This window comes from Oncorhynchus masou, chromosome 13 (genome assembly GCF_036934945.1).
Source record: "Oncorhynchus masou masou isolate Uvic2021 chromosome 13, UVic_Omas_1.1, whole genome shotgun sequence".
Taxonomy (NCBI): Eukaryota; Metazoa; Chordata; class Actinopteri; order Salmoniformes; family Salmonidae; genus Oncorhynchus; species Oncorhynchus masou.
In genome coordinates, this window is record NC_088224.1 from 1,592,263 (window position 1) to 1,613,769 (window position 21,507).

The 21,507-nt window shown below is 43.3% G+C and overlaps 1 protein-coding gene across 1 annotated transcript; it reads right to left on the reverse strand.

Moving 5' to 3' along the window:
* Nucleotides 1-11,034: 11,034 nt before the first annotated feature.
* Nucleotides 11,035-17,255, reverse strand: LOC135551652 (gap junction alpha-4 protein-like). The gene is made up of 2 exons (XM_064982832.1): nucleotides 16,489-17,255; nucleotides 11,035-11,884 (listed from the first exon to the last, which is right to left on the reverse strand). Exon 2 carries the CDS (start codon nucleotides 11,872-11,874, stop codon nucleotides 11,035-11,037), a length of 840 nt encoding a protein of 279 aa, XP_064838904.1. The 5' UTR covers nucleotides 11,875-11,884; nucleotides 16,489-17,255.
* Nucleotides 17,256-21,507: the final 4,252 nt, after the last annotated feature.

The window sequence follows — 21,507 nt, forward strand, 5'->3', positions numbered from 1 at the left end:
TCATCGAGTCACCACTGACGGGCTGAACACACATCTTTTGTGCTTCCCATTGTTTGTAGCTACAGCAGTTCAGAGACACCATCAGCAGTTCAGAGACACCGTCAGCAGTTCAGAGACACCATCAGCAGTTCAGAGACACCGTCAGCAGTTCAGAGACACCGTCAGCAGTTCAGAGACACCATCAGCAGTTCAGAGACACCGTCAGCAGTTCAGAGACACCATCAGTTCATAGACACCATCAGCAGTTCATAGACACCGTCAGCAGTTCAGAGACACCGTCAGCAGTTCAGAGACACCGTCAGCAGTTCAGAGACACCGTCAGCAGTTCAGAGACACCGTCAGCAGTTCAGAGACACCGTCAGCAGTTCAGAGACACCGTCAGTTCAGAGACACCGTCAGCAGTTCAGAGACACCGTGAGTTCATAGACACCGTCAGCAGTTCAGAGACACCATCAGTTCAGAGACACCGTCAGCAGTTCAGAGACACCGTCAGCAGTTCATAGACACCATCAGTTCATAGACACCATCAGTTCATAGACACCATCAGTTCAGAGACACCGTCAGTAGTTCAGAGACACCGTCAGCAGTTCAGAGAAACCATTAGTTTCCCCACACCAGTATTCCTAGAGGTTTATCCCTTGAGTGATGCCATAGCCAAGAGACAGGGGATAACAGTAGTTGTGTAGGCAGTTTTACAAGAGACAGGGGTTAACAGAAGATGGATTCAATTCAAGATGGTTGTGGTTTTGAAGAACACTCAAAATACCCAGCAGAGGAAAAAATACCCAATTGTCATACTTGAGTAAAAGTATTGATACCTTAACAGAAAGTTACTCAAGTAAAAGTGAAAGTCACCCAGTAAAAAAACTGCGTGACTAAAAGTCTAAAAGTATTTGGTTTTAAATATACTTAAGTACCAAAAGTAAAAATCCTTATATTATTTAAATCAAAATATATTTGTCACCGACTCGAACAGGTGTAAACATTACCGTTAAATGCTTACTGACAAACCCTTAAAACCAACCAAACAGTTTCATGAAGAAAAACACAGGTAAGAACATATTTACTAAATAAACTAAAGTAACATAATAACAAGGCTACAGAATATACAGGGGGTACAGGTACCGAGTCAATGTGCCGGGGTACAGGTTAGTCGAGGTTAATGTGAACATGGACTGTAGGTAGAGGTAAAGGGGCAAACGCAGACAGCACCATTTTCATTGTTATTAAAATGTTTTGATAGCCAGGGGCCACACTCCCAACACTATTTATCAAAAGATGTATTTGTGTTAAGTGAGTTTGCCAGAGGCAGTAGGGGTGACCAGGGACGTTCTCTTGATAAGTGTGTGAATTAGACCATTTTCCTGTCCTGCTAATCATTCAAAATGTAATGAATACTTTAGGTTGTCAGGAAAAATGTATGGAGTAAAAAGTGTCATATCTTCTTAAGGAGTGTAGTGAAGTAAAAGTAAAAGTTGTCCAAAAAAAAAAGTACAGATCCCCCCCCCAAAAAAAGGTAAGTACAGACCCCCCCCCCAAAAAAAGGTACGTACAGACCCCCCCCCCAAAAGGTAAGTACAGATCCCCCCAAAAAAAGAAGGAAAGTACAGATCCCCCCCAAAAAAGAAGGAAAGTACAGATCCCCCCCAAAAGGTAAGTACAGACCCACCCCCCAAAAAAGAAGGAAAGTACAGATCCCCCCCCCAAAAAAGGTAAGTACAGACCCCCCAAAAAAGGTACGTCCGCCCCCCCCCCCAAAAGGTAAGTACAGATCCCCCAAAAAGAAGGAAAGTACAGATCCCCCCCCCAAAAGGTAAGTACAGACCCACCCCCCAAAAGAAGGAAAGTACAGATCCCCCCCAAAAAAGAAGGAAAGTACAGATCCCCCCCCCAAAAAAAGAAGGAAAGTATAGATCCCCCCCAAAAAAGGTAAGTACAGACCCCCCCCAAAAAAGGTACGTACAGACCCCCCCCAAAAGGTAAGTACAGATCCCCCCAAAAAAGAAGGGAAGTACAGATCCCCCCCCAAAAGGTAAGTACAGACCCACCCCCCAAAAAGAAGGAAAGTACAGATCCCATAAAAAAGGTACGTACAGATCCCCCCCAAAAGGTAAGTACAGACCCCCCCAAAAGGTAAGTACAGATCCCCCCTCCCAAAAAAAGAAGGAAAGTACAGATCCCCCCCCCAAAAAGTTAAGTACAGACCCCCCCCAAAAAAAGGTACGTACAGACCCCCCCCCAAAAAAAGGTAAGTACAGATCCCCCCCCAAAAAAGAAGGAAAGTACAGATCCCCCACCCCCAAAAAAGGTAAGTACAGATCCCCCCAAAAAAGGAAAGTACAGATCCCCCCCAAAAAAAGAAGGAAAGTACAGATCCCCCCCCCCCAAAAAAAGGAAAGTACAGACCCCCCCCCCCCAAAAAAAAAACGTCTGAGGTAGTACTTTGAAGTACTATTTACTTAATTACTTTACACCACTGCAAAATCCCATTCCATGAATGAGTCAACGTATGGAATCGGTCTGCTGATGAACACGGGTCCGTGTCCTCATTGACTTCTACTTGTCTGTGTCAGACCTACTGTCGGCCTATGAATAGATAGGAATTGAATAGATGAATAAATGAATAGAATCACGAATTGTGATTCAAGGATCAGGATTTTGAATACTACAGGCTATGATGGCCAGGCTATTACTTGTATTAATTAAGAAGGGTACTTAGCTTTAGTCGTCTGCCAATGAAGTGGGTAAATAAAGAGGATATAATCACCTAATTAAAAACAGATTTATTCAAATATAAACCAATAAATATAAACAATGATAATCTCGATTAAAAAACAAAATTAAATACATATTATTTAAATACTCTTCACATATTCGGTGATTTCCTTTCTTATTAATTAACAGAATGACAGAAGAACTAATTCAGCTGTACCGCTTACATGAGATAATTACTTTATATTCACAGGGAATCACATGGAATCAAAAATAAATCATTCATATGGAATCAAAGAGAATCAAGTTCAAATAATTCACAGGGAATCACATGGAATCAAAAATAAATCATTCATATGGAATCAAAGAGAATCAAGTTCAAATAATTCACAGGGAATCACATGGAATCAAAAATAAATCATTCATATGGAATCAAAGAGAATCAAGTTCAAATAATTCACAGGAAATCAACTTTAAATCATTCACAGGGAATCACATGGAATCAAAATTAAATCATTCATATGGATTTAAATAGAATCAAGTTAAAATAATTCACAGGGAATCACATGGAATCAAAAATTAAATCATTCATATGGAATCAAAGAGAATCAAGTTCAAATAATTCACAGGAAATCAACTTTAAATCATTCACAGGGAATCACATGGAATCAAAATTAAATCATTCATATGGATTTAAATAGAATCAAGTTAAAATAATTCACAGGGAATCACATGGAATCAAAATTAAATCATTCATATGGAATCAAAGAGAATCAAGTTCAAATAATTCACAGGAAATCAACTTTAAATCATTCACAGGGAATCACATGGAATCAAAATTAAATCATTCATATGGAATCAAAGAGAATCAAGTTCAAATAATTCACAGGGAATCACATGGAATCAAAATTAAATCATTCATATGGAATCAAAGAGAATCAAGTTCAAATAATTCACAGGAAATCAACTTTAAATCATTCACAGGGAATCACATGGAATCAAAATTAAATCATTCATATGGAATCAAAGAGAATCAAGTTCAAATAATTCACAGGGAATCACATGGAATCAAAAATAAATCATTCATATGGAATCAAAGAGAATCAAGTTCAAATAATTCACAGGGAATCACATGGAATCAAAATTAAATCATTCATATGGATTTAAAGAGAATCAAGTTAAAATAATTCACAGGGAATCACATGGAATCAAAAATAAATCATTCATATGGAATCAAAGAGAATCAAGTTAAAATAATTCACAGGGAATCACATGGAATCAAAAATAAATCATTCATATGGAATCAAAGAGAATCAAGTTCAAATAATTCACAGGAAATCAACTTTAAATCATTCACAGGGAATCACATGGAATCAAAATTAAATCATTCATATGGAATCAAAGAGAATCAAGTTCAAATAATTCACAGGGAATCACATGGAATCAAAAATTAAATCATTCATATGGAATCAAAGAGAATCAAGTTCAAATAATTCACAGGAAATCAACTTTAAATAATTCACAGGGAATCACATGGAATCAAAATTAAATCATTCATATGGATTTAAAGAGAATCAAGTTCAAATAATTCACAGGGAATCACATGGAATCAAAAATAAATCATTCATATGGAATCAAAGAGAATCAAGTTCAAATAATTCACAGGAAATCAACTTTAAATCATTCACAGGGAATCACATGGAATCAAAATTAAATCATTCATATGGAATCAAAGAGAATCAAGTTCAAATAATTCACAGGGAATCACATGGAATCAAAAATTAAATCATTCATATGGAATCAAAGAGAATCAAGTTCAAATAATTCACAGGAAATCAACTTTAAATCATTCACAGGGAATCACATGGAATCAAAATTAAATCATTCATATGGAATCAAAGAGAATCAAGTTCAAATAATTCACAGGGAATCACATGGAATCAAAAATAAATCATTCATATGGAATCAAAGAGAATCAAGTTCAAATAATTCACAGGGAATCACATGGAATCAAAAATAAATCATTCATATGGAATCAAAGAGAATCAAGTTCAAATAATTCACAGGGAATCACATGGAATCAAAAATAAATCATTCATATGGAATCAAAGAGAATCAAGTTCAAATAATTCACAGGAAATCAACTTTAAATCATTCACAGGGAATCACATGGAATCAAAATTAAATCATTCATATGGAATCAAAGAGAATCAAGTTCAAATAATTCACAGGGAATCACATGGAATCAAAAATAAATCATTCATATGGAATCAAAGAGAATCAAGTTCAAATAATTCACAGGGAATCACATGGAATCAAAAATAAATCATTCATATGGAATCAAAGAGAATCAAGTTCAAATAATTCACAGGGAATCACATGGAATCAAAAATAAATCATTCATATGGAATCAAAGAGAATCAACTTTAAATCATTCACAGGATATCAGACAGTTACTCTCTCCATCCCCCCTTACTCCCCCTCCAGCTCCCACCTCTTCACCCCTCTAGCTCCCCCTTACTCCCCCTCCAGCTCCCCCTTACTCCCCCTCCAGCTCCCCCTTACTCCCCCTCCAGCTCCCCCTTACTCCCCCTCCAGCTCCCCCTTACTCCCCCTCCAGCTCCCACCTCTTCACCCCTCTAGCTCCCCCTTACTCCCCCTCTAGCTCCCCCTTACTCCCCCTCCAGCTCCCACCTCTTCACCCCTCTAGCTCCCCCTTACTCCCCCTCCAGCTCCCACCTCTTCACCCTCTAGCTCCCCCCTACTCCCCCTCCAGCTCCCCCTTACTCCCCCTCCAGCTCCCCCTTACTCCCCCTCCAGCTCCCACTTCTTCACCCCTCTAGCTCCCCCTTACTCCCCCTCCAGCTCCCACTTCTTCACCCCTCTAGCTCCCCCTTACTCCCCCTCCAGCTCCCCCTTACTCCCCCTCCAGCTCCCCCTTACTCCCCCTCCAGCTCCCACATCTTCACCCCTCTAGCTCCCCCTACTCCCCCTCCAGCTCCCACCTCTTCACCCCTCTAGCTCCCCCTTACTCCCCCTCCAGCTCCCACCTCTTCACCCCTCTAGCTCCCCCCTACTCCCCCTCCAGCTCCCACCTCTTCACCCCTCTAGCTCCCCCTACTCCCCCTCCAGCTCCCACCTCTTCACCCCTCTAGCTCCCCCTTACTCCCCCTCCAGCTCCCACCTCTTCACCCCTCTAGCTCCCCCTTACTCCCCCTCCAGCTCCCACCTCTTCACCCCTCTAGCTCCCCCTTACTCCCCCTCCAGCTCCCACCTCTTCACCCCTCTAGCTCACCCTACTCCCCCTCCAGCTCCCACCTCTTCACCCCTCTAGCTCCCCCTACTCCCCCTCCAGCTCCCACCTCTTCACCCCTCTAGCTCCCCCTTACTCCCCCTCTAGCTCCCCCTTACTCCCCCTCCAGCTCCCACCTCTTCACCCCTCTAGCTCCCCCTTACTCCCCCTCCAGCTCCCACCTCTTCACCCCTCTAGCTCCCCCTTACTCCCCCTCCAGCTCCCACCTCTTCACCCCTCTAGCTCCCCCTTACTCCCCCTCCAGCTCCCACCTCTTCACCCCTCTAGCTCCCCCTTACTCCCCCTCCAGCTCCCACCTCTTCACCCCTCTAGCTCCCCCTTACTCCCCCTCCAGCTCCCACCTCTTCACCCCTCTAGCTCCCCCTTACTCCCCCTCCAGCTCCCACCTCTTCACCCCTCTAGCTCCCACTTACTCCCCCTCCAGCTCCCACCTCTTCCCCTCTAGCTCCCCCTACTCCCCCTCCAGCTCCCACCTCTTCACCCCTCTAGCTCCCCCTTACTCCCCCACCAGCTCCCACCTCTTCACCCCTCTAGCTCCCCACCTCTTCATCCCTCTAGCTCCCCCTTACTCCCCCTCCAGCTCCCACCTCTTCACCCCTCTAGCTCCCCCTACTCCCCCTCCAGCTCCCACCTCTTCACCCCTCTAGCTCCCCCTTACTCCCCCTCCAGCTCCCACCTCTTCACCCCTCTAGCTCCCCCTTACTCCCCCTCTAGCTCCCCCTTACTCCCCCTCCAGCTCCCACCTCTTCACCCCTCTAGCTCCCCCTTACTCCCCCTCCAGCTCCCACCTCTTCACCCCTCTAGCTCCCCCTTACTCCCCCTCCAGCTCCCACCTCTTCACCCCTCTATCTCCCCCTTACTCCACCTCCAGCTCCCACCTCTTCACCCCTCTAGCTCCCCCTTACTCCCCCTCCAGCTCCCACCTCTTCACCCCTCTAGCTCCCCCTTACTCCCCCTCCAGCTCCCACCTCTTCACCCCTCTAGCTCCCCCTTACTCCCCCTCCAGCTCCCACCTCTTCACCCCTCTAGCTCCCCCTTACTCCCCCTCCAGCTCCCACCTCTTCACCCCTCTAGCTCCCCCTACTCCCCCTCCAGCTCCCACCTCTTCACCCCTCTAGCTCCCCTTACTCCCCCTCCAGCTCCCACCTCTTCACCCCTCTAGCTCCCCCTACTCCCCCTCCAGCTCCCACCTCTTCACCCCTCTAGCTCCCCCTTACTCCCCCTCTAGCTCCCACCTCTTCACCCCTCTAGCTCCCCCTACTCCCCCTCCAGCTCCCACCTCTTCACCCCTCCAGCTCCCCCTTACTCCCCCTCCAGCTCCCACCTCTTCACCCCTCTAGCTCCCCCTTACTCCCCCACCAGCTCCCACCTCTTCACCCCTCTAGCTCCCCACCTCTTCATCCCTCTAGCTCCCCCTTACTCCCCCTCCAGCTCCCACCTCTTCACCCCTCTAGCTCCCCTTACTCCCCCTCCAGCTCCCACCTCTTCACCCCTCTAGCTCCCCCTTACTCCCCCTCTAGCTCCCACCTCTTCACCCCTCTCGCTCCCCACCTCTTCACCCCTCTAGCTCACCCTTACTCCCCCTCCAGCTCCCCCTACTCCCCCTCCAGCTCCCACCTCTTCACCCCTCTAGCTCCCCCTTACTCCCCTCCAGCTCCCACATCTTCACCCCTCTAGCTCCCCCTTACTCCCCCTCCAGCTCCCACCTCTTCACCCCTCTAGCTCCCCCTTACTCCCCCACCAGCTCCCACATCTTCACCCCTCTAGCTCCCCCTTACTCCCCCTCCAGCTCCCACCTCTTCACCCCTCTAGCTCCCCCTTACTCCCCCACCAGCTCCCACCTCTTCACCCCTCTAGCTCCCCACCTCTTCACCCCTCTAGCTCCCCCTACTCCCCCTCCAGCTCCCACCTCTTCACCCCTCTAGCTCCCCCTTACTCCCCCTCCAGCTCCCACCTCTTCATCCCTCTAGCTCCCCCTTACTCCCCCTCCAGCTCCCACCTCTTCACCCCTCTAGTTCCCCCCTACTCCCCCTCCAGCTCCCACCTCTTCACCCCTCTAGCTCCCCCTTACTCCCCCTCTAGCTCCCACCTCTTCACCCTCTAGCTCCCCCTTACTCCCCCTCTAGCTCCCACCTCTTCACCCCTCTAGCTCCCCCTTACTCCCCCTCCAGCTCCCACCTCTTCACCCCTCTAGCTCCCCCTTACTCCCCCTCTAGCTCCCACCTCTTCACCCCTCTCGCTCCCCACCTCTTCACCCCTCTAGCTCCCCCTTACTCCCCCTCCAGCTCCCCCTACTCCCCCTCCAGCTCCCACCTCTTCACCCCTCTAGCTCCCCCTTACTCCCCCTCCAGCTCCCACCTCTTCACCCCTCTAGCTCCCCCTTACTCCCCCTCCAGCTCCCACCTCTTCACCCCTCTAGCTCCCCCTTACTCCCCTCCAGCTCCCACCTCTTCACCCCTCTAGCTCCCCCTTACTCCCCCTCCAGCTCCCACCTCTTCATCCCTCTAGCTCCCCCTTACTCCCCCTCTAGCTCCCACCTCTTCACCCCTCTAGCTCCCCCTTACTCCCCCTCCAGCTCCCACCTCTTCATCCCTCTAGCTCCCCCTCCAGCTCCCACCTCTTCACCCCTCTAGCTCCCCCTTACTCCCCCTCCAGCTCCCACCTCTTCATCCCTCTAGCTCCCCCTTACTCCCCCTCTAGCTCCCACCTCTTCATCCCTCTAGCTCCCCCTTACTCCCCCTCTAGCTCCCACCTCTTCACCCCTCTAGCTCCCCCTTACTCCCCCTCCAGCTCCCACCTCTTCACCCCTCTAGCTCCCCCTCCAGCTCCCACCTCTTCACCCCTCTAGCTCCCCTCCAGCTCCCACCTCTTCACCCCTCTAGCTCTCCACCTCTTCACCCCTCTCGCTCCCCACCTCTTCATCCCTCTAGCTCTCCACCCCTCTAGCTCCCCACCTCTTCACCCCAGTGTGTGTGTGTGTGTGTGTGTGTGTGTGTGTGTGTGTGTGTGTGTGTGTGTGTGTGTGTGTGTGTGTGTGTGTGTGTGTGTGTGTGTGTGTGTGTGTGTGTGTGTGTGTGTGTCCATTAGTCCCCAGGGAGGGAGGGTAGTCCAGAGAGCCCAGTACATTCCACTGGCCCTAGCGAAGCTCTGAGGTCACAGTAATCAGATAAGGAACATGCTTAAGAACACACAGTCTATGCCCCAAATGGTAGCCGATAAGGCCCTGGTCAAAAGTAGTGCACTATGTAGGGAATAGGGTGCCATAGGGCTCTGGTCAAAAGTAGTGCACTATGTAGGGAATAGGGTGCCATAGGGCTCTGGTCAAAAGTAGTGCACTATGTAGGGAATAGGGTTCCATAGGGCTCTGGTCTAAAGTAGTGCACTATGTAGGGGATAGGGTTCCATAGGGCTCTGGTCTAAAGTAGTGCACTATGTAGGGAATAGGGTTCCATAGGGCTCTGGTCTAAAGTAGTGCACTATGTAGGGGATAGGGTTCCATAGGGCTCTGGTCTAAAGTAGTGCACTATGTAGGGAATAGGGTTCCATAGGGCTCTGGTCTAAAGTAGTGCACTATGTAGGGAATAGGGTTCCATAGGGCTCTGGTCTAAAGTAGTGCACTATGTAGGGAATAGGATTCCATAGGGCTCTGGTCTAAAGTAGTGCACTATGTAGGGAATAGGGTTCCATAGGGCTCTGGTCTAAAGTAGTGCACTATGTAGGGGATAGGGATCCATTTGGGAAGTAGATATATTCACCCCTGCTCTTTCTCACTGTTGGGGCCTGTAGGTTGTTTTCCCTGTGGAGGTCAAGCCAAGTGTTTCCATTGTGACATCACATTCAGCCAGCGCATAGGCTTATCCCATTGGACTAGAACGTTTCCTAAAAATCTAAATGGCCGAATTATAATACATCCTGTTCCGATTGTCCTCCTTTCCCGTTCTCAGTGTTCTGCTCTCAATGGTCTTTGTTTAAACCTTGTTCCTGAGAACTTTAGTACATTTCCATTCTAATCAGCAACATCTAATACATCTCCACTACATTGTCCTTCAAGGCATGTGTTATACAGTACAATCATTTGTTCTTATTCTTGTCCATGTTCTTGGAAACGAATTTCAAACTTTTACGTCTTTAGTGGCACATGGCTCATTCCTAGTCACAGAACCAAACGTCTCTGTTTTCCTCATACATAATGCTTAGTGGGTTTGTTGCTATGTCCCTTCTGGGCACCCTTACTGTATGTGTGTGTTGTGTTGCTCTCCCTGAAGTGTGTGTTGTCCTCTTAGTCCCCATATAGTTCAGATAACTGGGGAGCAGGTCACCATCAGGGTCCATCCCTGCTCCCGACACCAGGTCCAGATAACTCTCTCTGGGCTTGGTGTAGCTGGCCTCCCCCAGGTCCAGATAACCCTCTCTGGGCTTGGTGTAGCTGGCCTCCCCCAGGTCCAGATAACCCTCTGTGGGCTTGGTGTAGCTGGCCTCCCCAGGTCCAGATAACCCTCTCTGGGCTTGGTGTAGCTGGCCTCCCCCAGGTCCAGATAACTCTCTGTGGGCTTGGTGTAGCTGGCCTCCCCCAGGTCCAGATAACCCTCTCTGAGCTTGGTGTAGCTGGCCTCCCCCAGGTCCAGATAACCCTCTGTGGGCTTGGTGTAGCTGGCCTCCCCCAGGTCCAGATAACCCTCTCTGAGCTTGGTGTAGCTGGCCTCCCCCAGGTCCAGATAACCCTCTGTGGGCTTGGTGTAGCTGGCCTCCCACAGGTCCAGATAACTCTCTCTGGGCTTGGTGTAGCTGGCCTCCCACAGGTCCAGATAACCCTCTCTGGGCTTGGTGTAGCTGGCCTCCCCCAGGTCCAGATAACTCTCTCTGGGCTTGGTGTAGCTGGCCTCCCACAGGTCCAGATAACTCTCTCTGGGCTTGGTGTAGCTGGCCTCCCTCATGGGTAAATGCAGATGGCCCTTCTCCTGGTAAGGCGAAGCTTGCTCCATCTCCAGGCTTGGAGCACAAGGCCGGACTCAGACCCCAGCTAAGCCAGGAAAGGTGTACTGTTCCTGGGCATAGCGCTTCTCCAGGTGATGGGTGATGGCCAGCTGGAGGAGGTGGAGAAGCTCTACCAGGTTGAGAAGGAGAGAGACTCCAGCGATGGTCTGGGTGTAGATGGTGAAGATGGTCTTCTCCGTGGGTCTGGAGATGAAGCAGTCCACCGTATGAGGACAGGGGTCCCGGACACACTCGAACCGGGCCGGGATCACGAAGCCGTAGAGGTACCATAGTCCGACAATGAAGCCGACCTCCAGGAGGACCTTGAGGAGGATGCTGGCGGCGTAGGCACAGAGGAGACGGCCCTTCAGCTTAGGAGCCTCTGGGAGAGCTTTCACCACCTTTCTCCCTCCTTTCTCCTCCACTAGTTCTTCTATCGCATCCCGCATTCTCACCTCCCTCTTCTTCTCTCCATTCTTCTTTACTCCTCCCCTCTCTCGTCCCTCACCACCACCCTCCTCCGACCTCTTCTTCTCCTCCTCATCTTCCTCCTCGTTCTTCTGCTTCGCAGCCCTCATGGCCACGTACCCAAAATAGAAAATAGTCGGTGTGGAAACAAAAATCACCTGGAGCACAAAATAGCGGTAATGTGATATGGGGAAAGCTTTGTCGTAACACACGGCGGTACATCCAGGTTGCTTGGTATTACAGACGAAGTCGTCCAGTTCGTCGTCCCAGGCTGACTCTGCGGCGGTGCCGAGGACCAGCATGCGGAACAGGAAGAGGACAGTGAGCCAGACACGGCCCACCCCGGTGCTATACTCCTGCCCCTCCTCCAACAGCTGCTCCAGGAAGGACCAGTCAGCTCTGGACATCCTCTGTCACCTACAGGGGGAGACAGGTGAACTCATGTTAACGGGTAAGCAAGTAAACACATTGAAATACACATATTCAGGTAGGAGATGTAAGTGTCCATGCACAGACGTTCGCTTTTCTAGCTCTCTCACACACACACACACACACACATGCACGCGCACACACACACGCACGCACACACACACACACACACACACACACACACACACACACACACACACACACACACACACACACACACACACACTTTCTATGACACAATGGTGAAACATCTGTGAATACATGCTGGGAAATACATTATTATGTTTCTACATTATTATGTTTCTACATTATTATGTTTCTACATTATTATGTTAATACATGAATACATTATTATGTTAATACATTACTATGTTAATACATTACTATGTTAATACATCATTATGTTAATACATTACTATGCTAATACATTATTATGTTAATACAGTACTATGTTAATACATTACTATGTTAATACATCATTATGTTAATACATTACTATGCTAATACATTATTATGTTAATACATTACTATGTTAATACATTACTATGTTAATACATCATTATGTTAATACATTACTATGTTAATACATTATTATGTTAATACATTACTATGTTAATACATCATTATGTTAATACATTACTATGTTAATACATTATTATGTTAATACATTACTATGTTAATACATTACTATGCTAATACATTATTATGTTAATACATTACTATGTTAATACATTACTATGTTAATACAGTATTATGTTAATACATTACTATGTTAATACATTACTATGTTAATACATTACTATGTTAATACAGTATTATGTTAATACATTACTATGTTAATACATTACTATGTTAATACATCATTATGTTAATACATTACTATGTTAATACATTATTATGTTAATACATTACTATGTTAATACATTATTATGTTAATACATTATTATGTTAATACATTACTATGTTAATACATCATTATGTTAATACAGTATTATGTTAATACATTACTATGTTAATACAGTATTATGTTAATACATGATTATGTTAATACAGTATTATGTTAATGCATTACTATGTTCATACAGTATTATGTTAATACAGTACTATGTTAATACATTACTATGTTAATACATTATTATGTTAATACATCATTATGTTAATACATTACTATGTTAATACATTATTATGTTAATACATTACTATGTTAATACATTACTATGTTAATACAGTATTATGTTAATACATTACTATGTTAATACATTACTATGTTAATACATTACTATGTTAATACAGTATTATGTTAATACATTACTATGTTAATACATTACTATGTTAATACATCATTATGTTAATACATTACTATGTTAATACATTATTATGTTAATACATTACTATGTTAATACATTATTATGTTAATACATTATTATGTTAATACATTACTATGTTAATACATCATTATGTTAATACAGTATTATGTTAATACATTACTATGTTAATACATCGTTATGTTAATACATTACTATGTTAATACATCATTATGTTAATACATTACTATGTTAATACAGTATTATGTTAATACATGATTATGTTAATATATTATTATGTTAATACATGAGTATGTTAATACAATATTATGTTAATGCATTACTATGTTAATACATTATTATGTTAATATATTATTATGTTAATATATTATTACGTTAATACATTACTATGCTAATACATTACTATGTTAATACATTATTATGTTAATATATTATTATGTTAATACATTATTATGTTAATACAGTACTATGTTAATACATCATTATGTTAATACATTATTATGTTAATACATTACTATGTTAATACATCATTATGTTAATACATTACTATGTTAATACATCATTATGTTAATACATTACTATGTTAATACATTATTATGTTAATATATTATTACGTTAATACATTACTATGCTAATACATTACTATGTTAAGACATTATTATGTTAATACATTATTAAGTTAATACATTATTATAACCTCTTTCTATTTTAAAACACTTTACAGTTTTTTCTTACTCTGTTTGTGTCTGAACTGACATCTCACTAAGAACATGTTATTTTGTAAGGACGTGTTATTTTGTAAGGACGTGTTATTTTGTAAGGACGTGTTATTTTGTAAGGACGTGTTATTTTGTAAGAACATGTTATTTTGTAAGGACGTGTTATTTTGTAAGAACATGTTATTTTGTAAAGACGTGTTATTTAGTAAGGACGTGTTATTTAGTAAGGACGTGTTATTTTGTAAGAACATGTAATTTTGTAAAGACATGTCTTGAGTGATCTAACTTGTAACTCTGTAGGTTTGTAGAACAATAGAAGGTTTTTACTAGAGATCATGTAAACACAACATAACACCCCTTAACCTTCTCTCTCCATGAGTTCACCACCCAACCATTTTCCACCTTCATGTTTTGGTCATAAGGTCTGATATCATACAATGAAACTCCATGAATAGTATTCAAACATACGTTATTTTAGGCTTTCTGTCTGTATCATATTACCCAACACAGCTGTGGTTCAACATATGACTTTTATTAGTGTGTTATTATACTGATTTGAATACAGCAGCGTTGCAGTTCTTGACCAAAAACACGGTGTGCCTGGCACCAACTACCATACCCCGTTCAAAGACACTTAAATATTTTGTCTTGCCTATTCACCCTCTGAATGGCACACATACACAACCCAAGTCTCAAATTGTCTCAAGGCTAAAAAAAAAAATCGTTCTTTAACCCGTCTCCTCCTCTTCATCTACACTGATTGAAGAGGATTTAACAGGTGACATCAATAAGGGATCATATCTTTCACCTGGATTCACCTGGTCAGTCTATGACATGGAAAGAGCAGGTGTTCTTAATGTTTTGTAAACTCAGTGTAAAGAGCAGGTGTTCTTAATGTTTTGTAAACTCAGTGTACATTTATATTCCGGACTCTGACATTGCTCGTTCTAATATTCCTATATTTTTTTGTAATTCCTGTCTATTTAGATGCATTTGGTCTTTAAATGATGTAGCTGACACACTAAATTGTGTCATTCGTAACTGCAGCAGGCTACAGGGAGGAAGGAACAGGCCTGCATCACTATACTGACACCATTTCTGTTTCTAAAAGGACTTATTTGGGTGGTTTTTTTGTTGCCTTTGTTCATATGTTTAGGGAGCCCCAGCACTGCACAACGAGGAAGAGGAAGTGAATTGCTGGTCCAATCAAATCAAATGTTATTGGTCACATATTTAGCACATGTTATTGCAGGTGTACCAAAATGATTGTTTTTGGAAAGTTTCTCAAAAACGTGTCTGGACACCATTTACATAAAAAAAAAAGAGAGATTTGGTTGTAAAATATCTAACTTCTCCTTTAATAATAATAATGAGTTGAAACAATTAGATTTGTTTTTAACAGTATAAGCACACAGTCCTGTGAGCTACGGTAAGTGTATCACCGCACCTGCCCAGAGGTCTGGACTTCTATGGTACAGAAGATTATGTCCATGTCTTGTAACCAGGGTCATTGCTTCTGTTCTAGCTGTTCCCAGCAGTCATACCCCACTGGGCATGGTTGAATCGACGTTGTTTCTACGTCATTTTAACACCCCCCCCCCCACACACACACGAAAAAAAAACGTTTAAAAAAAATCTGTGATGACTTTGAATCAACAATGGAAAACTAATTGGATTTGCAAAAAGTCAACAACAGAACAGCATTTAGTTTTCCACCCTACTGTAACCTAAATCCAATGACATTGTGAATAGTTTTGTTGATTTCACAGTGAATTCACGTTAGTTGACAACTGGGGTGGCAGGTAGTCTAGTGGTTAGAGGCAGGTAGCCTAGTTGTGAGCCTAGTGGTTAGAGGCAGGTAGCCTAGTGGTTAGAGACAGGTAGCCTAGTGGTTAGAGGCAGGTAGTCTAGTGGTTAGAGGCAGGTAGCCTAGTGGTTAGAGGCAGGTAGCCTAGTGGTTAGAGGCAGGTAGCCTAGTGGTTAGAGGCAGGTAGCCTAGTGGTTAGAGACAGGTAGTCTAGTGGTTAGAGGCAGGTAGTCTAGTGGTTAGAGCAGGTAGTCTAGTGGTTAGAGGCAGGTAGTCTAGTGGTTAGAGCAGGTAGTCTAGTGGTTAGAGGCAGGTAGTCTAGTGGTTAGAGGCAGGTAGCCTAGTGGTTAGAGGCAGGTAGTCTAGTGGTTAGAGGCAGGTAGCCTAGTGGTTAGAGGCAGGTAGTCTAGTGGGTAGAGGCAGGCAGTCTAGTGGTTAGAGAAGGTAGTCTAATGGTTAGAGGCAGGTAGCCTAGTGGTTAGAGCGTTGGACTAGTAACCAGAAGGTTGCAAGTTCAAATCCCCGAGGTGACAAGGTACCAATCTTTCGTTCTGCCCCTGAACAGGCAGTTAACCCACTGTTCCTAGACCGTCATTGAAAATAAGAATTTGTTCTTAACTGACTTGCCAAGTGAAATAAACTCAGCCAAATGTAAATCAACACGGCTATCATGTGCCCACAATGTCATAAGAATACGTTAAAAAAAGACCCGTTATGGAATGAAAGCGCTGCATCTCTTACCTATCAGTTGTGAAGTTCGGTTATTTTATTTTGTTGACGTGTTCTTCAACCAGCACCCCAGTCGGAATGAGCGGGGAGAATTTTCCAATGCATTTTATTGGCCTGCCCACAGGAACTTGGTCCAGGAAAGGAATGGATGACTTCTAAAAATATGTATCTGTTCACTCCTCCGAGATGGACTGTCGATCTAGAAGGGGTTATTTGTTGAACTACTCATCTTGAATAAGTGATAGACCTTCAAGTTGATATCTGCAGCACTTATCTTATCAAAGTTGAGCAATAGGTATAGAAAGTGGTGTAATCTACGCTACTCAATTGACCAGTTGTCCCGAAACCATAAAGGTATGAAAAAAAAAAAAAGATTTCAAAACGGTCCGTTCAACATTAGATTGGACACGTTGTATTTTCATCGAAGTTTGTTGATTTATTCAATTCCTAAGAAGTTAGAGTTAACAACTCGTTTCGTGAAATGTCCCGTAAATCCACACAATGGCGCCAGTCACCGTTTTTCTGGGAAGATGACGCACCAGCGGAATGAACTGTTTGCTCCGTTAGTGTTGTTCAATGAGCGGTTAAACTATCGATGCTGACAAGGAAAAACAGTAAATTAGTGCAGAAAATAGATCGATACCTTCAGACGATGTTTATTATTTTCTTATGATAAGGTATCAGAAGATCAACCCGGCGGAAATGGAATTAGCAAAATAAAACAAACCCCATAAAAATCAGCCAGTTTAAACTAGAGATATGTTGGTTTTTTTGCATTGGATGCTTCTCAATCTACCGATGTAACACTTCCGCATCCGCGGAGAAAGTTGACAAGCGGTGTTTGTCAGACCACGAGACATCCCAAAAATCGGTATTCTCACAAATTCGTTTGGAGCGTCTTGGTTACCCACTAATATGACCCATCTGTGTAAAGTGAAGGCTCACAAACTCGTACATATCGGTTGTTTTGCTCTAGGATGCCCACAGGCCTCACTCGTCTGAAGGTCCTGATACCGGGACAAAAACACATGGAAATACTGCATATATGGAGAATGTCTAGTGACGGAAAAAAGGGGTAAAGTACACGACATTACCAAAAGTACACTACATTACCAAAAGTACACTACATTACCAAAAGTACATTACATTACCAAAAGTACACTACATTACTAAAAGTACACTACATTACCAAAAGTACATTACCTTACCAAAAGTACACTACATTACCAAAAGTACACTACATTACTAAAAGTACACTACATTACTAAAAGTACACTACATTACCAAAAGTACACTACATTACCAAAAGTACACTACATTACTAAAAGTACACTACATTACTAAAAGTACACGACATTACCAAAAGTACACTACATTACCAAAAGTACACTACATTACCAAAAGTACACTACATTACTAAAAGTACACTACATTACCAAAAGTACACTACATTACCAAAAGTACACTACATTACTAAAAGTACACTACATTACTAAAAGTACACTACATTACCAAAAGTACACCACATTACCAAAAGTACACTACATTACTAAAAGTACACTACATTACCAAAAGTACATTACCTTACCAAAAGTACACTACATTACCAAAAGTACACTACATTACTAAAAGTACACTACATTACTAAAAGTACACCACATTACCAAAAGTACACTACATTACCAAAAGTACACTACATTACCAAAAGTACACTACATTACCAAACGTACACTACATTACTAAAAGTACACTACATTACCAAAAGTACACTACATTACTAAAAGTACACTACATTACCAAAAGTACATTACATTACCAAAAGTACACTACATTACCAAAAGTACACTACATTACTAAAAGTACACCACATTACCAAAAGTACACTACATTACTAAAAGTACACCACATTACCAAAAGTACACTACATTACCAAAAGTACACTACATTACTAAAAGTACACCACATTACCAAAAGTACACTACATTACCAAAAGTACACTACATTACTAAAAGTACACCACATTACCAAAAGTACACTACATTACCAAAAGTACACTACATTACTAAAATTAGCAAAAGTATGTGGACACCGGCTCGCCCAACATCTCATTCCAAATTCATGGGCATTAATATGGAGTTGGTCCCCCCCTTTGCTGCTATAACAACCTCCACTCTTCTGGGAAGGCTTTCCACTAGATGTTGGAACATTTCTGCAGGGACTTGCTTCCATTCAGCCACAGAGCATTAGTGAGAATCACTGATGTAGACCTGGATGCAAGGCCTCTCATTGGCATTCCATTTTATCCCAAACTGTTGCCACGAATTTAGAAGCACAGAATCGTCTAGAATGTATTTGTATGCTGTAGCATTAAGATTTCCCTTCACTGGAACTATCCTATGATGGTGCCACATTGAATGTCACTGAGCTCTTCAGTAAGACCATTCTACTGCCAATGTTTGTCTATGGTGATTGCATGTCTGTGTGCTATTTTTATACACCTGTCAGCAAGGGGTGTGCCTGAAATAGCCGAATCCACTAATTTGAAATGGTGTCCACATACTTTTGTATACAGTTGAAGTCGGAAGTTTTGGAGTCATTAAAACTCGTTTTTCAACCAATCCACAAATCTCTTGTGGACAAACATTAGTTTTGGAAATGTCGGTTAGGACATCTACTTTGTGCATGACACAAGTCATTTTTACAAACATTGGTTTACAGACAGATTATTTCACATATAATTCACTGTATCACAATTCCAGTGGGTCAGAAGTTTACATACACTAAGTTGACTGTGCCTTTAAACAGCTTGGAAAATTCCAGAAAATGTCATGGCTTTAGAAGCTTCTGATAGGCTAATTGACATAATTTGAGTCAATTGGAGGTGTACCTGTGGATGTATTTCAAGGCCTGACTCAGTGTCTCTTTGCTTGACATCTTGGGATGGATGGATTAGAGGATGAAGGGACAGAGGGATGGATGGATGGATTAGAGGACAGAGGGATTGATGGATTAAGGAAATTCCTTGACCCAGGATATAGAATATATACAGTTGCAGTCAGAAGTTTACATACACTTAGGTTGGAGTCATTAAAACTTGTTTTTCAACCACTCCACAAATCAATCCCAGAACAACAGCAAAGGACCTTGTGAAGATGCTGAAGGAAACAGGTATTAAAAGTATCTACATCCACAGTAAAACAAGTCCTATATCGACATAACCTGAAAGGCTTCTTAGCAAGGAAGAAGCCACTGCTCCAAAACCACCATAAAAAAGCCAGACTACAGTTTGCAACTGCACATGGGGACAAAGATCATACTTTTTGGAGAAATGTCCTCTGGTCTGACGAAACAAAAATAGAACTGTTTGGTCATAATGACCATTGTTATGTTTGGAGGGAAAATGGGGAGGCTTGCAAGCTGAAGAACACCCTCCCAACCGTGAAGCACGGGGGTGGCAGCATCATGTTGTGGAGGTGCTTTGCTGCAGGAGGGACTGGTGCACTTCACAAAATAGATGGAATCATGAGGAGGGAAAATTATGTGGATATATTGAAGCAACATCTCAAGCCATCAGCAAATTAAACCTTGGAATAATAATACTTTTGCACGCCCAATTTTTCAGTTTTTGATTTGTTAAAAAAGTTTGAAATAGCCAATAAATGTCGTTCCACTTCATGATTGTGTCCCACTTGTTGTTGATTCTTCACAAAAAAAATACAGTTTTATATCTTTATGTTTGAAGCCTGAAATGTGGCAAAAGGTCGCAAAGTTCAAGGAGGCCGAATACTTTCGCAAGGCACTGTATATGGCACCACAACAAACCTGCCAAGAGAGGGCCACCCACCAAAACTCACCGACCAGGCAAGGAGGGCATTAATCAGAGAGGCTACAAAGAGACCAAAGATAACCCTGAAGGAGCTGCAAAGCTCCACAGCGGAGATTGGAGTATCTGTCCATAGGACCACTTTAAGTCGTACACTCCACAGAGCTGGGCTTTACGGAAGAGTGGCCAGAAAAAAGCCATTGCTTAAAGAAAAAAATAAGCAAACACATTTGGTGTTCTCCAAAAGACGTGGGAGACGCCACCAAAATATGGAGAAGGTCAGATGAGACTAAAATTGAGCTTTTTGGCTATCAAGGAACACTTTATGTCTGGTGCAAACCCATCACCTCCCATCACCCTGAGAACACCATCCCCACAGTGAAGCGTGGTGGTGGCAGCATCATGCTGTGTGGATGTTTTTCATAGGCGTGGACTGGGAAACTGATCAGAATTGAAGGAATGATGGATGGCGCTAAATACAGGGAAATTCTTGGTGGACACCTGTTTCAATCTTCCAGAGATTTGAGACTGGAACGGAGGTTCTCCTTCCAGAAGGACAATGACCCTAAGCATACTGCTAAAGCAACACTCGAGTGGTTTAAGGGGAAACATTAAAATGTCTTGGAATGGCCTAGTCAAAGCCCAGACCTCAATCTAATTGAGAATATGTGGTATGGCTTAAAGATTCCTGTACACCAACGGAACCCATTCAACTTGAAGGAGCTGGAGCAGTTTTGCCTTGAAGAATCGGCAAAAAAACCCAGTGGCTAGATGTGCCAAGCTTATAGAGACGTACCCCAAGAGACTTGCAGCTGTAATTGCCTCAAAAGGTGTCTCTACAAAGTATTGACAAAGTATTGAGTAGGGTCTATTACTAGCCAAGGAGTAGGGTATATTACTAGCCAAGGAGTAGGATCTATTACTAGCTAAGGAGTAGGATCTATTACTAGCTCAGGAGTAGGATCTATTACTAGCTAAGGAGTAGGGTATATTACTAGCCAAGGAGTCGGATCTATTACTAGCCAAGGAGTAGGATCTATTACTAGCCAAGGAGTAGGATCTATTACTAGCCAAGGATTTGTGTATATTACTAGCTAAGGAGTAGGATCTATTACTAGCTAAGGAGTAGGGTATATTACTAGCTAAGGAGTAGGATCTATTACTAGCTAAGGAGTAGGATCTATTACTAGCTAAGGAGTAGGATCTAT